At 42.6% G+C, this 19,078-nt stretch overlaps 1 protein-coding gene across 51 annotated transcripts in view; it reads left to right on the forward strand.

Annotated features, from left to right (window-relative positions):
* The window catches only part of Plcb4 (phospholipase C, beta 4), a 359,160-nt gene that overhangs the window by 248,060 nt on the left and 92,022 nt on the right, over positions 1 to 19,078 (forward strand). For all 51 annotated transcript variants that reach the window (XM_087648851.1, XM_087648887.1, XM_087648845.1 and 48 more), the window contains 3 exon segments: positions 3,158 to 3,238; positions 4,068 to 4,127; positions 5,755 to 5,898. In XM_087648851.1, coding sequence (XP_087504977.1) covers positions 3,158 to 3,238; positions 4,068 to 4,127; positions 5,755 to 5,898 — 285 coding nt within the window.

Here is a 19,078-nt window from a genome sequence, read left to right on the forward strand (position 1 = left end):
CTCTCCTACATCTTCTTGTGCTTTCCTATTTTTTCTTTTTTTGTTTGTTGGTTTTGTTTTTCACTTTTAAGATCCCCAGAATTGAACCAAGGCTCCTGAGTATGCTAGCTGAATGCTTTTCCACTGATCCTGATCCTTAATTGGCAGGTTTTTTGTTTTGTTTAGTTTTGTCTTGCTAAGTTGCACAGGCAGGAATTGAATTTGTGATCCTTTCCTCTTAGCCCCTGAGTAGCTTAGGTTACAGGCGTATGCTATCATGCTGTGCTAGAGCAACTTCTTTGCATGGGGCATTCAAATGATGTCCTTAGCCCAATGGAGGCTCCTAGTCAGTCCCTCTGACCCACCCCAACTTTTGAAATGAGTATGTATGAATTAGGAATAGATGTCCCTTCTTCCGCACAGCCCACCTTAGTTTCCTCGTGTGTCAGCTTCTCTCCCCTGAAGTTCCAGAAGAACTGATGGATCTGAACTGTTGCCATCCCTTCTGTACAAACAAGTTCCTTTTTGTTTTTGCTTTGTCTTTTTTAAAAATACTGTCCTGCAGAAAAATATTTTATTTGATAAAAATTATTTGTCCATTTATCCTTTCATGAATGAATTAGTTTTAAATTGATTTTGAAATAAATACTTCAAGTGCAAGAAAGCCAGAGATGCACAGGTCCTTGTAAGGTCTCTCATGAACGTGACTCTCTAGAGAGTGTGAGCCAGTCAGTGGGGGGGTGACAAAACAGCAGACTGGGTTTGGTGCTAGCAAGGAAGTAAGCGTGATATTGTGACAGGAAGCGAAAAGCATAGTATGAAGCTTGGAGCTCCTCTGAAGAGAGGATGGATTGATCATTAGAGTGATAACTGGAAATGATGAGCTAGAGACACTCGGGGAGGAGAGAGACATTTAGGAAAACATGAAACTAGAAGTTCAGAGGCCTTGAGGCTTTAAGGAAAGCAGTTCTATTGCTAATGAGCAAAAAGGAGTAAAGAGCAGGAAGCCGCTAAAGGTCAATAGGAAGGACCGGATCCTTTAGACCCTGTAGTTGAAATTTTACCCTTAAGTATAATGGGAATTCATTAGCTTAGGGTTTATTTATATAACTGGCTGCTGTGGGGGTAAACAGAGGAAGTGAAAACAGTCCATAGGAGTGGTGACAAATGTTTGGACCAAGGTCATCGTGGTAGAGATGGACTTAGTTGAACACAAAACTTCAGTGCTATGAAAGTAGACGTAATGAACATGAGGAGAAAACACAAGGAAGAACAAGGCAAGGATGACTGTCAGTCTCAGTGAATGAGCTGGGAGGTGAAGAGCTAGAGGCACCTGTAACATTTCTTGAAGTAAGGACAGTTCCTGATGGTAGAGAAGCTCAGAGAGGAGAGAGGGAACCAAGAAGTCAGATCAGGACATGTCAATTTTGAAACATCCACGGATGGCCATTGAGGAGCTAAATGTCTGACATGGATCTCACAGGCCATTAGGCTGCTGTTTTAAATGTGAGAGGCAAGGGTAGTTTGTCAGTATTAATGCCATGGAGTTTTATAGAAACCTAGGAGCATGACGGAAGGGAGGCATCCAAGAACCACGTCATAAAGGACATACAGAGTTTGACTGTGTAAGGAAAAGGCAGGAAAGGGCATCAGAGGAATGGGGCATTGTCAGGGTGTGGAGAGAGAAGGTCTTTTAAGAAAAAGAGACTGTCAACCACTCAGAGGCCAAATCACACACATAGTGCCTAACAATTGTTCATAGTTGGTTACCATGGCTACCACATTGTGTGCTGTAACTTAGTGAGTTGTGACTCTGATCTGTGTGTCTTGCATACAGACTTTGATTAGGCTTGGTTCTGAGACAAATTAGGAGGAAGTAAATACACAACAGTGCAGCTGGGTTTTGTCCCCGAAGGCAGAAGTCTTTCCTCACCTTTGCCTCTATCAGATTCACTGATCTGTCTCCAGCTCTCAGCACTGTTATGGACTTCCCAGCACCTGGTATGGCACTGAATACACGTCGTGATTCTTTGCTAGAAAACTACCCAGATTGAAGTTCATCTTTATTCAGGGATGCCAGGCCCCTGCATTCTGCCACCTTATGGTAGCCATCTCTTGACATTGGATTTACCGTGATGAATATTATTGTTTTCCTGGAATTTAGAAAGATAACTTTGGATGGATGAAACTAAGAATCTGAAATACCTTTCTTAAAATGTTAATCTTGTATTTTTGCTATTTATTTACTGATGTCTTTACCCATGAGGGAAAGGACAGATTCCCTATTGTTTGCATTGTAATGAGCTAGGAAGACATCTTTAGATCATGTGAAGGATGCCTAGGTTTGTTGAAGCACAGAGCCATGTCTCGGTATTACACAAACACAGGGCACAGAGCATCTGAGTTCATTTCCAGAACATCCTTTTTCTCTCACTGACAGAACTTTCCTGGTACTCCTAGATGTAATTGAGCATTTATTAGGCCTAGGGTATATCTACTGTAGTGTGCGAGTTTGGAGAACACTCCTTCTCAAAGGAAGCTTTGATTCTGTGGTTTTCATTGAGTTTCTGGAGACGAAGTCCACAGCAGTGGGACACAATGCGGTGTCCATCAGAAGCCCTGGGGGGGTCCTGTATGGAGGGCAAACAGGTTACAGTTTATTTTCAGGAGCTCCTATCCCAAGACCTTCACAGAACTCTTTTCTGTATAAACCAAGAACATCGATGTTAGTAATTTCAAACATGTTACAGAGGAGCATTCTCTGTTAAAGAGATCAGCTTTTTAATATAGAGAAAGAACACACAGTGTTCTAAATAAAAATGTTCAAGGGGCCAGTCCTTGGTGTCCTTTAATCCCAGCATTTGGACCTAGGCGGGTGGATCTCTGAGTTTGAGGTTGTCCTGGTCTACAGTGTGAGTGAGTTTCAGGATAGCCAGGGCTGCACAATGAAACCTGTCAGAGAGAGAGAGAGAGAGAGAGAGAGAGAGAGAGAGAGAGAGAGAGAGAGAGAGAGAGAGAGAGAGAGAGAAACTAAACCAAACAACAAACCAAAAAGAAACGTTCAATAATGTCATCAAAATGGAGTTGTTAGGATGCAGATACAGAGGGTGCCTGCCTGTGGTGCTGTGACTAGAGGCAATGCTGTCAGTTACAAAGAGCTTCCACTTCTTTTTAACAGGAATCTTTCGTGTTTGAGCCCAACTGCCTCTTCAAAGTGGATGAATTCGGCTTCTTCCTGACCTGGAAGAGTGAAGGCAAGGTATGGCATAAGAACAGGGGCTTGTCCTGCCTGCTGTCCAGGTTAAGCCATTTCACATCCCAACAGGTAGACCAAGCACCTCTTGAGGGCGTGGAGACTACACTTCAGCATTCCCTTGAGAGTCTTCCCTATGTACTTCCTGTCCCACAGCGAGGAGGACATCTGGGAATTAAAGACATGCAGTTTAACTCTCAGAGATTCAACTGGAAGAACAAAGCTGGTATTTTAAAAAGAGCTACAAGTCATTGTGAAAACGAATACATTGTTGTAAAAGTTGGTTTAATCTTGAGAGCTAGCAATATTTTCTAGAAAATAATTTTCAAGCTGAAACCAACAAGTGCTTTGCATGAGGTTCCTTAGAGCCTGGGGAAGGATTGGATTGCATCATGGCACCCACATTTAGTGAACACTGGAGTTGAACCAAGATAGGTGGAGTTGGCAGTGTATAAAAATTAGCATTATTCCTACTTAATGTTTTATATATATGTGTGTGTGTGTGTGTGTGTGTGTGTGTGTGTGTGTGTGTGCAGATATTCAACGATACAGAGGCAGTATGTGTATAAATGCAGTAATATTTTGAAAACATCTTACTAATCATTCAGAATTACATTCATATGTATGTAACCATATTTATGTGCATAAACACACACACATACATGAAATAAGAAGCTCGAGTCTTTTCTTTCTGATCATTACACATCATTGCTGTTATTTGGTTTGCATTTGTATGAACAGCGTTGATTTTGTATTTAGAAATGTTTGTTAATACTCTGTGCCATGAGGCTGGCAGAGTTTACGTTCATCGCTGGGGTATATGCTCTCTCTTCAGGAAGGACAAGTGCTAGAATGTTCCCTCATCAACAGCATTCGGCTGGCAGCCATACCAAAGGTAAATGCAATTGGCGTTATCCTTCAATTTTATTTTATTTATAGTGTGTAAGTGCGTGTGTACATGAGTGTGTACAGGATGTGTGTGTGTGTTAGGATGAAGTTAGTGTGCATGTATTATATGTTCCTGTGCAATTGGTTCTGTCTGTCCAACTTCACATGCATTCTGGGAATAACACTCAAGTCCTCAAGCTTGGACAGCAAACATTTTTACCCTCCGAGCCATCTTGCTGGCCCTGCTGTACTTTTAAACATAGATTTACAAGACCTGAAAAATGATCTCTGGAATTCTGGTTGATTTCTTACTGCCCCAAAGTCATCAGCTTAGATTTAAGAATGGGCACAGAGTGGACTTTTCATCTATAACTCTTAGGTGACTTGGAGTACATTATTTGGATTTCAGTTATATTAGAAATGTTTTAATCCTTGAGACTAACAGCATTGCCCTGGTGTCAGTATCAGAGAGACAGATCCCTTCATCTAGAAACTAATTTTAAAAACTCTCCACACTCCCTGGAGTCAGCCCCTCATGTGTGACTGATGAATGTGGGGGTTCACATGGCTGAGGCACCCCATATTTCTTTATCTGTGCACTCAAGACACTGGTGCACACACACACAGCTTAGATTACCTCTGAGAGGGAAAGCATCCAGAACACAGAAATCGGTGATCCTCAGAGGCCGTGTTTGAATTAGAGGCTGTCTGCATAGTGCTGTGAGGAATTTCATAGATGATTCTACCACATTATTTATTTCCCTCAGCGTAACTTCCCTGTGTGTTTTCAGATTTCCAAAACAAAATTCTATTCCTGATTGTTTGTTTTTATTTGTCAGTTGGCCTTTCATGTTAACTAAGGCTTCTATGTAACTACTTATTGGAATTTCCTCTGGAAAACAAATGTGGTATTCTATTTAGGAATTAGGGTAAACTTTCACAGCTTTCCTTCCACGTGAGGATGCATAGGTTGTAGAAATGCAAGTGCTTGGTCCTTGTATCCAAGCTACTTGAGAGTCTTAACATTATTTCCTGAGAACAGCCTGTGGCAGTGACTGTGGTGTTGCTCTCATTCCTGCTAAGTAAGCCCATGTTCTGTAGTGAGGCCCCTTTGGATATTCATGGACACAAGCACACACCTGTCACAGTCTTTCCTGGACATCACCAAAGCTGAACTTCTCAGGGAGTGACAATCAACATTCAGACAAGGAGGCTGGAGCTGTGGTTGAGCTGTTAAGAGCATTGGCCACTCTTCTAGTGGACCCCATTCTATTCCCAGAACACACATGATAGCTTTCAACTTTCTGAGCACCAGGCACACACAATCATAGACATACATGACATCAAAACAAATAATTGAGATTTATTTTAAGAAGATCTACACAAAAGACTATTGAGCCAAGGTGTTTTTTTTTTTTTTAAGTATAATGCTGTTCTGAAGCTGTTTATTGTGCACTGTAATGCTGGTTTTATCATGTTAGACTAATGCTACTTCCCTGGGGTTTGAAATGCAGCACGGACCATTTCCCTTTAGGTATATTTTTACACAAAGTGTGCTTTCTTTCCACCGCATTTTTCTCTACACTCACTCTGCGACCTAACATATTTTTTTCCTATTTTTATACACCGACAAGGATCCCAAAATCCTGGCTGCTCTCGAGTCTGTTGGAAAATCTGAAAATGATCTGGAAGGGCGGATATTGTGTGTCTGCAGCGGCACGGATCTGGTGAATATTGGCTTCACTTACATGGTGGCTGAAAACCCAGAAATAACTAAGGTAACATCCCAACGGCCTCCCTCCCCAATAAGTACATGTTGTGTGTGCGCATGCACAGCTTTTTAACGTTCACTATAACTTTAAATGTGAAATTGAGAATTGTATGATCATTTTAATCTTTTAAAAGTCCACTGCTCTGCTGGCATATTTGTATAGAAAATTCAGCAACCAGAATGCCTGCATCCCTTATCGCTCTTAGAGGTCAACCCCTGAATACCTGGCATGGTATGTCATTAGAAAGCTAGCTCAGGCCTTCTATAACTTGAGTGTGCCTAGGTATCCCTGAGATCAATAGGTCAGAGTTAGAAGACAAGAGATTCCTTTTCTGTTAAACTCCAAGAACCACAGTTTGAGTATCAAATATCTTGGTCAGTTCTGCCCACAAGAAACAGAATGTTAACCATGTATATGATTTAGGAATAGCTGGGTGGGAAAGAGCAAGCATGGCATGGGTAAGGTTCTAGTATCAAAAAAATGGTATAAAAATATAAAAAGGTAGTGAGTGGCTCAGTAGTGGAGACTATACCAAGCATGTACAATATTCTGGGTTTTACCCTCAGTGCCAGAGACCAACATGGGTATAAAATATGGTATTTAACCCAACATATCCTGAACATTGTTGTTTTAGTATGCTATAAGCATAAAATTTCCTAGTAGTATAGTTTACATTCACCTGTTCATGATGTTTGACCTGTAGTGTATGTTTTCAAATTAGACCTGCAAATTAAAAGTACAAAGTAGCTATGATACCCAATGGCTACCATATTGAACAGTGTAAACCCAGTTGCTTCACAAATCACAGACTCTTTTCCTCAGTAAACTGTTTGAAGTATTGAGTTAAGACCCATCTTTTATTCAGATGCCCATTATGGATTATTAAACTATTGCCCTAGCAAGCTAGTCTCTAAGAGATTTTGGTGAAAAAAAGCTTCAGACTTTAATCTTCCCAACTTGACTTCCAAACATACATAATCTATAGGAAGGAGACCAAGCCTTTTCTCTTCTATTATAGAGACCTGGGTTTGGGAAAGGAGAGGTCTTTCAGTTTCCATTAGTTTCATAATTAGAAGCACAGCATAGGTTTAGTAAGAAAGATGTCAGCAGAGGTGCTGGGTCATGTAGGAAGAAGGATACTCACCAGCTAAGATCAGGAGGGCAAACAGGACCAGCACAAGCATGAGCTCTGGGTCTAACAGGAGGCAGAATTGAGTTTTGCTCACTCTGGGACCACAGGGCTCACTCAACATCACCTGCATGGCATGGCCCTCATTCTCGAAGTACTGGCCTTACCCGAGATATCCTTACACACTAGTCCCAGACCACCAGATGCACTGATGCAGAACCTGCATTTGTAACAATAACTTCCAGGTGACTCGTGTGTGAGTGTGTATGTGTGTGCACATGAGCACACAGGAACGAACACACACACACACACACACACACACACACACACACACACACACGTGTGCACTGAAATTTCAGAAGCTGTTGCTTTTCGTCTTTAGAGCCAGGCATGGGCCCTCCAAGGACAGCCTTTGCTCTGTCCTTGCGGAAGTGGCTCTGTAGGTTTTGTGCCATTGTTCCATGTCATCTCAGTTTGGGAGGACCGCTTTTACAGGCCTCTGAAGTTTTCTCTGCTCAGATGGGAGTCTGATTTGAATGGATTATTGACCTTGATCTAGACAAATAGTGTTGCTGCATCCACAGTTCAGGCTTGCATATTTGCCGCAAAGGTCTTTCTCATCACTGTTTGCCATAGCAACACTGAATCTGGGGTATCCATTCTGGCTAACTGAAGAGAATGACTTGCTATTCAGATACAGATGTTTGGATACTTGAAATTTTGCAAAAATAAGGTAAACTTTGTTGTCCTGTCTAACATCAACTCCTGTTGGAAAAAGCACCATGATTCCTTCTAAACTCAAGACTCTGCTCTAGGACTCTGATTAGCTGAGCCTTTCCTTCTCAGCCTGGGAACATAGGCACCGTATTTACTCTTCTGTGTCTCACCTCTTTTTTCCTTCTGTAAATTGAGACTTGCATAAAAACACTCGCCATAGGACTATGAGGGTTGCAGGAGTTGCTGCTTTGAAAACAAGCTGCTCATCCCATCCTCCTGTCAGCTGTGATGATCCCAAAGTCAGAGTGTGAGCTAGGAGGGGAGGAGGAACTCAGGAGGAGCCTCCTACTGTCTTATCTCTCAGACATGATGGTAAACTCAAAAGACCACACAGCAAGTTAGGCCGAAGCCCAGCCTTAAACTCAGGCTGTCTGCCTTCCCTCCTCGGTACTGGCTACATTACCTTATGTCCCGAGTGAGCAGGTAAGGTCCTGGGAAGATGGCTCAAATCAACAAATCTCAGTGATTCGTTTCCTTTAATTTGATTGCTGCCAATCTTGGTCTATTGTGTTCAAGAATCTCCTTCTGGAATACGCACACATGACTAAGTTAATAAGGTGGGCAGTACGCCCTCAAAGACAAACTTCAACTGTCTTTTTTCTCTTAGTAGCAGTTACATTAAGAAAAGCTTTATTTCCTAGAAAATAACGACTATCAATAATTCTGTCCTGATTTTCAGTTCAAACTCACAGATATTTAACCCTACTATTTTCGAGGGAAAATATTTTAGCTTCTCGGAACCGTTACTTAGAAGAAAAAAGGTCTTTATTTTTTTAATATTTCTCTAATGGTATAATGTACAAATAATGAATCTCATTGTCCAGACTGGAGAGTCTGTTATTACATCACGTCCTTCTGGCTGATGAGGGCTGGCTGACAACATTAAATACCCTGTTTTTCTAACTAAGAGTAATAGTTTTCCCTGAATGTTTTAAGTGAATATGCATGTAGATGGGTAATGATATCTTGTTGTCAATGCTTAAAAGCTAGTATTAGTCAGCATCAGGACTTTTACCACCTTTAGTATTGACAGTACTTTCTATGTTACCATTTTATTCCTAATTCTGGATAGATGGATCCCAACAGATTATACAGGCCAGGAAGTGAGAGAATTTACATGAAATGTAAGTGTGATTGGATTAGATCAAAAAGATGGAAGAATTCATCAATCAACTCAGGTCAGTGAGAAAAGCAGAGTAGAATACCTGGGGAGGTGGATGGGACCCAGTGGTACCAGTCACGTGGACTGAGGTCCCTCAAATTATGGGATCACAAGCTGTGCTAATGGCCCAGTTAGCCTATATGGAAGGTATTCCTGGGGAGTTCATTACAAAAGCCAGTAACGACACAGAAATGGTTTTTAAATTACTATGTGGAGATCTTGAGTGCTTTGGCCGTAAGCAAGTACACACTTGCTGGCCATTCTTTCAATGGCCGAGCTGCAGACTTTCCGTGTGGTCTGTTGATGGGATATCATGAAGCTTTTAATATATACCCCGGACATTGAGGACATGTGTGCAACAGGCTGCAAGTAAGCCCACATTTCATAGCTCTGTGACTTCCCCTAATCTACTGCTTGTCTAGTCCTATGTGAACTAGCGCACAGAGAGCATTTGGAAGAAACAAATAGCAACCCACCCTTAAAAAGAAAGCTCTAGAATATTCCACTCTAATAGCAACAGGTCTTTTTCCTTTCACTAGAATGTTTCATTTGTTTATGTAATGTTTTATTATAATGGGCATAAACAGGCTTGGGAATTAATATAAGTGTTTCATTTGTAAGCCTTCAAGTTTGGGACAGAAGAATTTACTACCTACATCAGTGTGCGGCCTCGAAATTGAGTTCAGTGTTTGGGTATCCATGGGCTTTGATCGTCTTAGGAGCATTCGGCATTGCTTTCTCTAACCAAGGAGGGAGACAGGAAGAGGGTTTCTAGTGTTGCATTTGATTATTGAAATGCTTGAGTCTTCTCATAAGTCCTGGTCTATTATGCCACAGAGCAGTCCGACTGCCCTGAAGAATTCAGTTCTCCAAACGTTTAGCCGAAACCAACTTTATCTTAACCCAGACTCCAGAAGGGCCAAATTTAACTCAAGAGAAATTATCTGGCTCTGAGCAAGTCTTGCATATTGTTTTCAAGGAGAGTCTCCAATTGTGTGTGTGTGTGTGTGTGTGTGTGTGTGTGTGTGTGTGTGTGTGTGCGTGTGTGTGTGTGTGTGTGTGTGAGAGAGAGAGAGAGAGAGTGTGTGTGTGTGTGTATGAGAGTGAGTGTGTATGCACGTGTACGTGCGTGTGCCTCGTCTACGTGGCTGTTTGGTGAGTCAGTAAAATCCAGATGATTCGAATTTCTCCAAGTTCAGGTTGCAAATCCTTATAAAGTATTTTCTAGTCCTTTGCCTGTGAGAATGTGATTGTGTTTTTTCCAGAGACGAAAGTCTTATATAAGCCATCCTGGAAGCTCAGTGTGTGCTGTCTCCAGATGCTCTCAGTGCTGTGCAAACAAACTAGCCTTGCCTCTCGCCACTTACTTAGGTTTGCTCTTGACTCCACTTCTCCCTAATATGGTATCCTATACAGGTTGGTAGCCACGCTTCTCACCTGCAGTCCTCCTCTCAGCTGCTCTGTCAAGACCACCCGCACCTCCCTCTCACATCCCCAAACCATCCCTCATATTATTCAAGTTCCATCTCCTCAATATATTCAGAGCACAGTTGCTTCTCACTGCCACTCTTCTGTGCTGTGATCCTGGCTGAAGCTGTTTCTATTTCCTCTTCTCTTCTCCTCTCTCTCTCTCTCTCTCTCTCTCTCTCTCTCTCTCTCTCTCTCTCTCTCTCGTGTGTGTGTGTGTGTGTGTGTGTGTGTGTGTGTGTGTGTGTGTGTCTTCATCCAACCTTGCCTCTTACAGTCCGTTCTCAGAATAGCAGCTGAAGATAAGCCCCTTCAGATCGGGGGCTTTCATCACCTGGGATCCTCTAAGGCTTCCAAGTCTCTGTGAAATCCAGCCTCATCTTCTTCCCTGCCTGCCTTCACCTCCATTTCCCTCAGCCGTGTTTCTGTCAGATCTCTGAGGATATGCTGGCGGTTTGCTCTTTCCCCTATTGTAAAGGGAGGTTTCATGTATGTTTGTTTGTTTTGTTTTGTTTCCCTGTTGTTTTTCCTAGTTCTCTTCCCGTGCCTGCTAGACTATTTACTACCTGTACTCTCTCCACACGTCAGCCTTCCCCCAATCATCCTGCTTTCCAGAACAGTTTCCAGCCTTCTGAAAGTGCTTAATAAATGCATGTTTACTGAAGACAGCTATGCTGACCGTGCCAACATATCCTAACCCATTATATCATACTAGTTCCATCCCCTCAGTATATTCCGAGCACAGTTGCTGCTTACTGCCACTCTTCTGTGCTGTGGCCCTGGCCAAAGCTGTTTACATCTCTTCTTCTCTAGATATAATATAAGGTGGTTAATATACTATAAGGTGTTAAGGTGTACAGCAGTCTTGCCCTAATTATGGGGCAATGGGTTCCAATGTCCCACAGCGAATGCCTGAAACCACAAACAGTACCAAGCTCTATGTGCACTTCTCCATTTTTCTTCTTCCTGTAAAGACAACTGATAAAGTTTAATTTATGTTAAAGGAGGTCACAATGCATAATGAATTATGGACAATAGATTATGATAGAATTGCCAACTTCGGTACAATTAAGGGTGAAGACATTATTGAGTACAATAGGGACGACCTGAGCACAGCCCATCTGATAATGAGGACGCTCTGAGTGACTAACAAGAGGGAGTTACGTTTACTGTGGACCCACTGTTAAAGGGGGTGATTCAGATCCCAGCTGCATAGAACGGACAATATGGGCTTTGATTCTGCTTACCAGAGGGTGTGCAAGGTATCACTTATGCATAGCTTGCTTCATCCATTTTCATTTAATATTTTCAGACATGAGCCACTAACACCATTGGAAGTGAAATAAGGGGTAAGGGGGGCACTACATCACCTCGGTGTTTTACACTTTGATTTTATACACATTAGCTGAGGAGGAGCTAGGAAAATGGTACTTGACAGGCAGGTTGAGAAAATGTGATTTGATGGTGGTCCAAGGGGAACAGAGTGATCTCTAATCCTGGGGTGTTATTTTTAGAGTCATTTTTCAGGATGTAATGAGATTGCTGCCACTAAGAGTCCATGACAGGACTGGAAGTTTCGACGCTGTTCTCTTGGCCTCCTCCCAATCTGGATCATTATATCCTGCTTATCCAAATACTTCCTGTTCTTCCAGTTAGAAAATGTTGCTTTCCTTTCCTCTCCTGAAAAGCCCTCTGTTAAAAAAGAATTGCTAACCAATTACTACTGTCTTTACCCCCCAGCCCCAGTGTGCTGTTGGGTAAAAGGTGTGTCTTCTCCAACAGGTAGCTAGACCCACTCAAGAAGAAGCAACCTCATACTGAAAGCTTCGGCCCATTTTCCAATAAACTGTAATAAAGCTTTTTGTTCCCCCTCCCTGAACCATCTCCATCCCTTTGCTTATCATTTTATCATAGGATATGCAAACCACTCATTAGCAAGCTTACAGCAACTTATTTAGTTAGAAAACCAACTCTGGTTTGTTTGTCTGTCTGTCTGTCTGTCTGTCTGTCTGTCTGTCTGCCTGTCTCTCAGAAGGTAGCTAGCTCAGAAGGGTTTCAGTCTCCAGCAAACAGGAGTTCCGATGTCTTTCATTAAGTTACAGCTGGCACCGCACAGCCGCCCGAAGCCCCAGTCAGTGCGCCGTGCGCCAGGCTCAAGCTCAGTCCTCATTCAGTGTTTCTACAAATAAATCTGCCATTTTATAGCAACTCGAATTTTCCTTTGATTACAGAAATAAGCTCTTATTGTGAGGTTCGAAATGCAGAGATTGGAGCTGAGTTCGGGCAATTTCCATCCCACTCATTATACTTTCTTCAGGTTGTAAATACTTGGCGAGGTTTGTAAATTATACTTTGTGACTAAGCTACCAAACAAGCACTTGGCTAAATATTGCCCAAATCACATTATGAAAAGCAGTAAGCGGTGTTCTTTTTGGGGGTAGAAAAATGATAGTAGGGTGTGTGATTTATTGCAGGCAATAAAATACCGTTTTAAGAAACCGAGTTGACTGTTAGAGGTATTTGGCTTGCCCTTGGATTATGTTGACTAACTACAGAGGTTGCTGGAGAAGGAAGGGATTTACTTTTTGTTTTACTGGGAAAACAAAAGCAGGCTCTCACTTCCTTCTGTTGGCTCTGCTAACATCCTCCATAACCTCAAAGACCTCAGTGTAGTTCCTGTGTGAATGTTCAAGCACTGAGGAGCTTGAAGGAGTCAGACTCAGCTTTAGCCAGGGTCTTCGAAAAATGCTGATTCTCAGACGCCCTCCTTGCCTAATAATGAGAAACTTTATTGAGTCTAGGAAAGTCTTAACAGACTTCCCGGCATTCTGGCAGTTGGAGTTTGAAACGAATTGGAATACTATGCAAGTAGATTTAAACCCCAAGTCACCAATTTTCAAGCTCTCACAGTGAAAAACAGTCTACAGCATACAAGTAGACAAATGGAACTCCCTTCTCTATCAGCTTGCACATGAATTCACCAAGGCAGAACAAGAAAAGGCATCTGGGGGTAAATTGGCATCTGTGACTCTAGAGAGCTCTCACTTGCTTTCACAGCACCCCATGTTAAAAGTCTTTCATAAGGTAGTTTTTGTTAGTTTGGGTATGGTATGCCCAGGGTCTATTGTGTATTCTTGGAAAATGTTCTACCACTGAACGATACCCCAGAACATTACAGTGCTGCTTTGTATGGTTTCATATGGTTACAGAGTATAGACTAGTGGCTCCCAAAGCTCTAGAAGCTCCCACAGGGCTTCTAAGTCATGTCCAGCCCCAGCTCCAGCCCCAGCCCCAGCCCCAGCCCCAGCCCCAGCCCCAGCCCCAGCCCCAGCCCCAGCCCCAGCCCCAGCCCCAGCCCCAGCCTCAGCCCTTCTGAATCAGAGGGCCATGTTCTAGTGTTCTGATTTGCTCTCCAGATGATTGTGCTGCCACTGGAAAGTGTGGCTATAGGATTACAGTCCATCAGTAACTTTAATATCCCACCATCCTAGATCTAGGAGAAGGGGCATTCATCTACTGGTGGGCTGTGCTTCCTGCCTTCTTAAGCAGCTTGCTCGTGAATCTCTCCCTACCCCTCAATATTCACTAAGTCTCTTCACTACATTGTCTCATAGTGAGGCTCAAACCTAACAAGCATAGAGGGTGTGTGTATATATGCCAACATATCTCTCTCTCTCTCTCTCTCTCTCTCTCTCTCTCTCTCTCTCTCTCTGTGTGTGTGTGTGTGTGTGTGTGTGTGTGTGTGTGTGTCTGTGTCTGTGTCTGTGTCTGTGTCTGTGTGTGTGTGAGGAAGGGTGTGTGTATGGAGTGTGTATGGATGTGTGTCTGTTAGGGGAAGGGGTGTGTGCATCTGTGAGGGAAGGGTATATGTATATGTGTGTCTCAGGTGCAGAGGATGTGGGAGGAATCTCTGTGTGTGTGCACGAACACACGTGCATGCATGCTAACAGCTGGCATTTTCATGCCATAGCCTTAGATCCAGGGAGAAAACTGGAATGAGAATTTTGTGTTTCTCAGTTTGGCAAGGATGGTAGGTAGCTTTGAGTGCCAAGCCACGTTGCATACTGAAGAGTCCATGGAGGTGCTCAAAGGTCCTGACTTGTGCTCAGCAAACAATAACATGGATGTTTTAGCTTCTCAGGAGATTATTGTATTTAATAAGACCCTGGGGGTCAAAGTATGGCCAGGCAGGTCTCAGTAGGTCCTGTCACCGAGGAGCCAGTCTCAAAGACACTGAGGCAAAAATGCTCATGGGGCCAAGATGCTCAGGTTCTTCAAGTGGACACTAAGGTATGAGTGGTCCCATGGGAGAGCATGAAAAACTCAGTGCTTCTCCACCTCACATGAGCTGTATACAGGGACAAAGATTTGTGAGGCATGAGAATGTTGAGTCCAGATTTGTCCCTGGTTACCACTAGAGAAAAGAGGTTGCCCTGAATCAATAAATGCGATATAATTTTCCTCGTACCCTCAGTAAGTATAGTTTTTACAAGGGAAGCAATCTTTTCATTGGCTAATCAAATGACAGGCAAAATGAAATAAAAATGGTCCCTGGGTTAACAGGTTTACTATAATTCAGAGCTAGAGAAATAGAATAAGAAAAATCAGGCAAAAAGCATATATGAAAATACAGACAGAAGTAAAGGGAAATTGTTTACTGCAACAACACACCAGTAACGAAGCAAACACTGTCCAGAGAGGGAGCTGTCCAAATGCTGGGAGACCCGGCCCTTTGAGTAACATTTGGACAGGCCCAGAAAGCTGGCTTCCGTGTTGTCAGAGTGAAGGAAAGGACTTGTTATTCAGATGGACTATCACAAAAATAGTCCAAGAGTGGCTTCAGTTGGAGCTGTGTCTCAGATGGCAGTCTAAAGGCACCCAGTGTCCCTAAATTGTGTTATCTCAACTTGCAGTTATCAGTTGTTATCAGTTGTGAGGGATGAGTCCTGTACACCAACTCTCATTTAAATATCATCATGGAGTTGCTGCTGCTGGCTGTCAGTCAATCTGTGGTGATATTGGCCTAGTCTCCTGTCTTAGGTATATTTTATGTTATTAGCTCAAAGTGGAGTTACACCCCGTTCCGCATAAGAAGTGCAGAAGAATACAGTCAAACAAACCCAGAAGTCTCTCAAAATGAGTTTTCCAGTTCCTGCGTCATCTCTTAAAGTTACTATGGAATTTGCTTTCCATAACACTGTTTCAATGAGCAAATTGAGTGTTCTTTATTACGCTTTAGTGTTGTATAATCACCACCGCCACCATATAGTTCTATAACATTTTCATCATCTGGAAAGGAAGCCCATTCTGCCTCCACCACCCTTGCCTGCAGCCCGAGTGCACCCTTTTATCAGTTGGCCTCCTGTTGTTTATCAGCGTAATGTGTCACAGTCTATCACTGGAAGTTTCAGTACATTCACGTGCTGGTCTTTAAAACATGGTCTTGGACGTCAATGTCACCAAGTCCCTGTGACCACTGAGGTAGGCTTTCTTGGAGTTTTAGCTCCTTTTTCTTTAGAAAATGTCCAGCATCCAGAGCACTTCCCTTTAAGACACTGTGGTATTTGTGAGGGCCATACTGTTCCTCGCTGGTGCCCTCCCACCATTGTATTTCCAGAATTTACTAGTTGAGGAACAATAAGGTCCTTCCCAGAGCACTTATTTTGCCTCAATTTTCATTTATCAGATGCCTCTAACAGGAGATACAGAATAAGTTAGAATGACTTCCACAGAAGCGTATTGTGAAATTCGAACTTCTCCTTTGGCTCCTGGAAGGAAAAATGTCACTAGCCTTAAATTGTTTCTCCATTTTCAATTGAGCTCCAGTTTTTACTGCTAGCAAAAACAGCCATGGAAAACATATGTGTGTGTGTGTACACATGCACTTGTGTGCATATATATATGCATTTATATAACTGATAGCTCACAAGTACGCAGCTATGGGTAAGCCACCTCACGGTAGTTGATAACAGCTCTACTGCCCTGAGCTTTACTATATGGAACATAGTTTAATCATACTTAGGAGTTTGGGAGCACAGCCCTTAGAGCCAGAGAATAAAAGGCTGAGTAATATCTGTTCTTAAACAAAGCATAAAAACTATGGTACAAGAACACATATGGCCCTGGAAGCCAAAAATATACTTTTCAGAAGTTGTGCTGACCCCTAGTAATAAGACAAGCTGAACATCTTTACTTTCATATACGCAAAGAAGTTAGACTCCAGAGAATCAAATAACCCTATTAAAATGGGTTACAGAGCTAAACAAATAATTCTTAGCTGAGGAATATCGAATGGGTGAGAAGTACCTACAGAAATGTTCAACATCCTTAGTCATCAGGGAAATGCAAATCAAAACAATCCTGAGATATCACCACATATCAGTCAGAATGGCTAAGATCAAAACCTCAGGTGACAGCAGATGCTGGCGAGGATGTGGAGAAAGAGGAACACTCCTCCATTGTTGGTGGGATTGCAAGCTGGTACAACCATTCTGGAATCAGTCTGGAGATTCCTCAGAAAATTGGACATTGAACTACCTGAGGATCCAGCTATACCACTCTTGGGCATATACCCAAAAGATGCCCCAACCTATAACAAGGACACATGCTCCACAATGCTCATAGCAGCCTTATTTATAATAGCCAGAAGCTGGAAAGAACCCAGATGCCCTTCAACAGAGGAATGGATACAGAAAGTGTGGTACATTTACGCAATGGAGTACTACTCAGCTATTAAAAACAATGATGTTATAAAATTCATAGGCAAATGGATGGAACTAGAAAATACCATCCTGAGTGAGGTAACCCAGTCACAAAAAACCACACATGGTATGCACTCACTGATAAGTGGATATTAACGCAAAAACTCAAATTACCCAAGGTACAATCCACAGACCAATGAAGCTCAAGAAGGATTACCAAAGTGTAGATGCTTTAGTTCTTCTTAAAAGGGGAACAAAAATGTTTATAGGCAGAAATATGGAGACAAAGTTTGAAGGAAGTACGGAGACTGAAGCAAAGACCATCCAGAGATTGCCCCATCTCAGGATTCAGTTCATATGCATACAACCACCAAATCCAGACATTGCTGATGCCATGAATGCTTGCTGGCAGGAGCCTGATAATAGCTGTCTCCTGAGAGGCACAGCCAGAGCAGGACAAATACAGAAGTGGACGCTGGAGGCCAACCGTTGAACTGAGAATGGGGTCCCCATTGGAGGAGTTAGAAAAAGTATTGAAGGAGCTGAAGGGGTTTGCAACCCCATAAGAACAGCAATATCAACCAACCAGAGCTCCCTGGGACTAAACCACCATCCAGAGAATACACATGGACAGACCCATAGCTCCAGCTGCATATGTAGCAGAGGATGGCCTTGTTGAGCACCAATGGGAGGAGAGGCTCTTGGTCCTGCCAAGGCTCGACCTCCACCCAGTATAGGGTGATGTCAGGGAAGGGAGGTGGGAAGGGGTAGGTGGATGAGTGGGAAAATACCCTCATAGAAGAAGGGGGAGGGGGAATGGGAAGAGGGTTTATGTACGGGAAACCAGGAAAGGGGATAACATTTGAAATGTAAATAAAAATATACAATTAAAAAAAAACAGAATTCTAAATCTTAAATGCTCCCCATATCTGTAGGATGGGCATGAAAGAGAGATGGGACTGACTGCCTGGTGTCACAGGCAATAGTCACAGTGTAGGTGCGGTAAATAGATTGTGAAAATTATCAGGGTGTATAAAGTCTATCTAAAACACAATGAATTATATGTTTAATACATGGACCCATCCCTAAGATATCTCATTCCATAGGTACTGGCTGTTTTTTTTTTGTTGTTGTTGTTGTTGTTGTTGTTAACTTGACACAAGCTTGAGTCATTTTAGTAGAAGGAACCTTAATTTAGAAAAGTCACTCATTACATTGGCCTTCTGGCAAGCCTGTTGTTTCTTGATTGATGATTGCTGTAGGAATGCCAAGCCCACTGGGTGGTACCACCCCTGAGCAACTATGGGAGCAGGTCAGTAATCTGTGTTCCTCCATGGCTTCTGCATCAGTTCCTGCTTCCAGGTTCCCGTCCTGCTTGAGTCCCTATCTTTACTCTCCTCTCAGTATGACAGACTGTTTGTTACCTGGAAATGTATGATGAAATAAACCCTTTCCTGCCCAAGTGGCCATGGTGCATTTTCATAACAATGAAAACGTAATTAAGCCCGTGTATTATCTTATTATGTCATAAATGCACATAATCCAGACATTCCAGTGTGAAGAAATCTCAAACACTTCTAGACCCAAGCATTTTAGGTGTGTGTCAGACACTGTTCAAAATATTATTTAGTGTCACAAAATCACAACTGGATGAACATTAATGATGGTCTTCCTTATCTAAAGATAAGGGCCCGAGAGATGAGCTCGCCTAGGTCACACCATCAGTGACACTGTACGCCCTCGGTGCCAGGCTTGGCTCTAGATCTCAAGTTCTAACCCTGCTGTGCTGCAGCTCACAGCTATGAATTTCTCTTACCAGTATAAAGACAAAAGTGTGAGCAGCCCCTTTACCTGTAACATAAGATGGTTTTCGTGTAGCATTTAAGTGAATAACTTTAGTGAGGTTGGTCTTCGGTGGGATGTATGTGCTTCGAGAAAGCTACCATCTCA

The sequence above is a fragment of the Rattus norvegicus genome, chromosome 3 (assembly GCF_021556685.1).
Source record: "Rattus norvegicus strain SHRSP/BbbUtx chromosome 3, alternate assembly SHRSP_T2T, whole genome shotgun sequence".
In the NCBI taxonomy this organism is placed as follows: domain Eukaryota; kingdom Metazoa; phylum Chordata; class Mammalia; order Rodentia; family Muridae; genus Rattus; species Rattus norvegicus.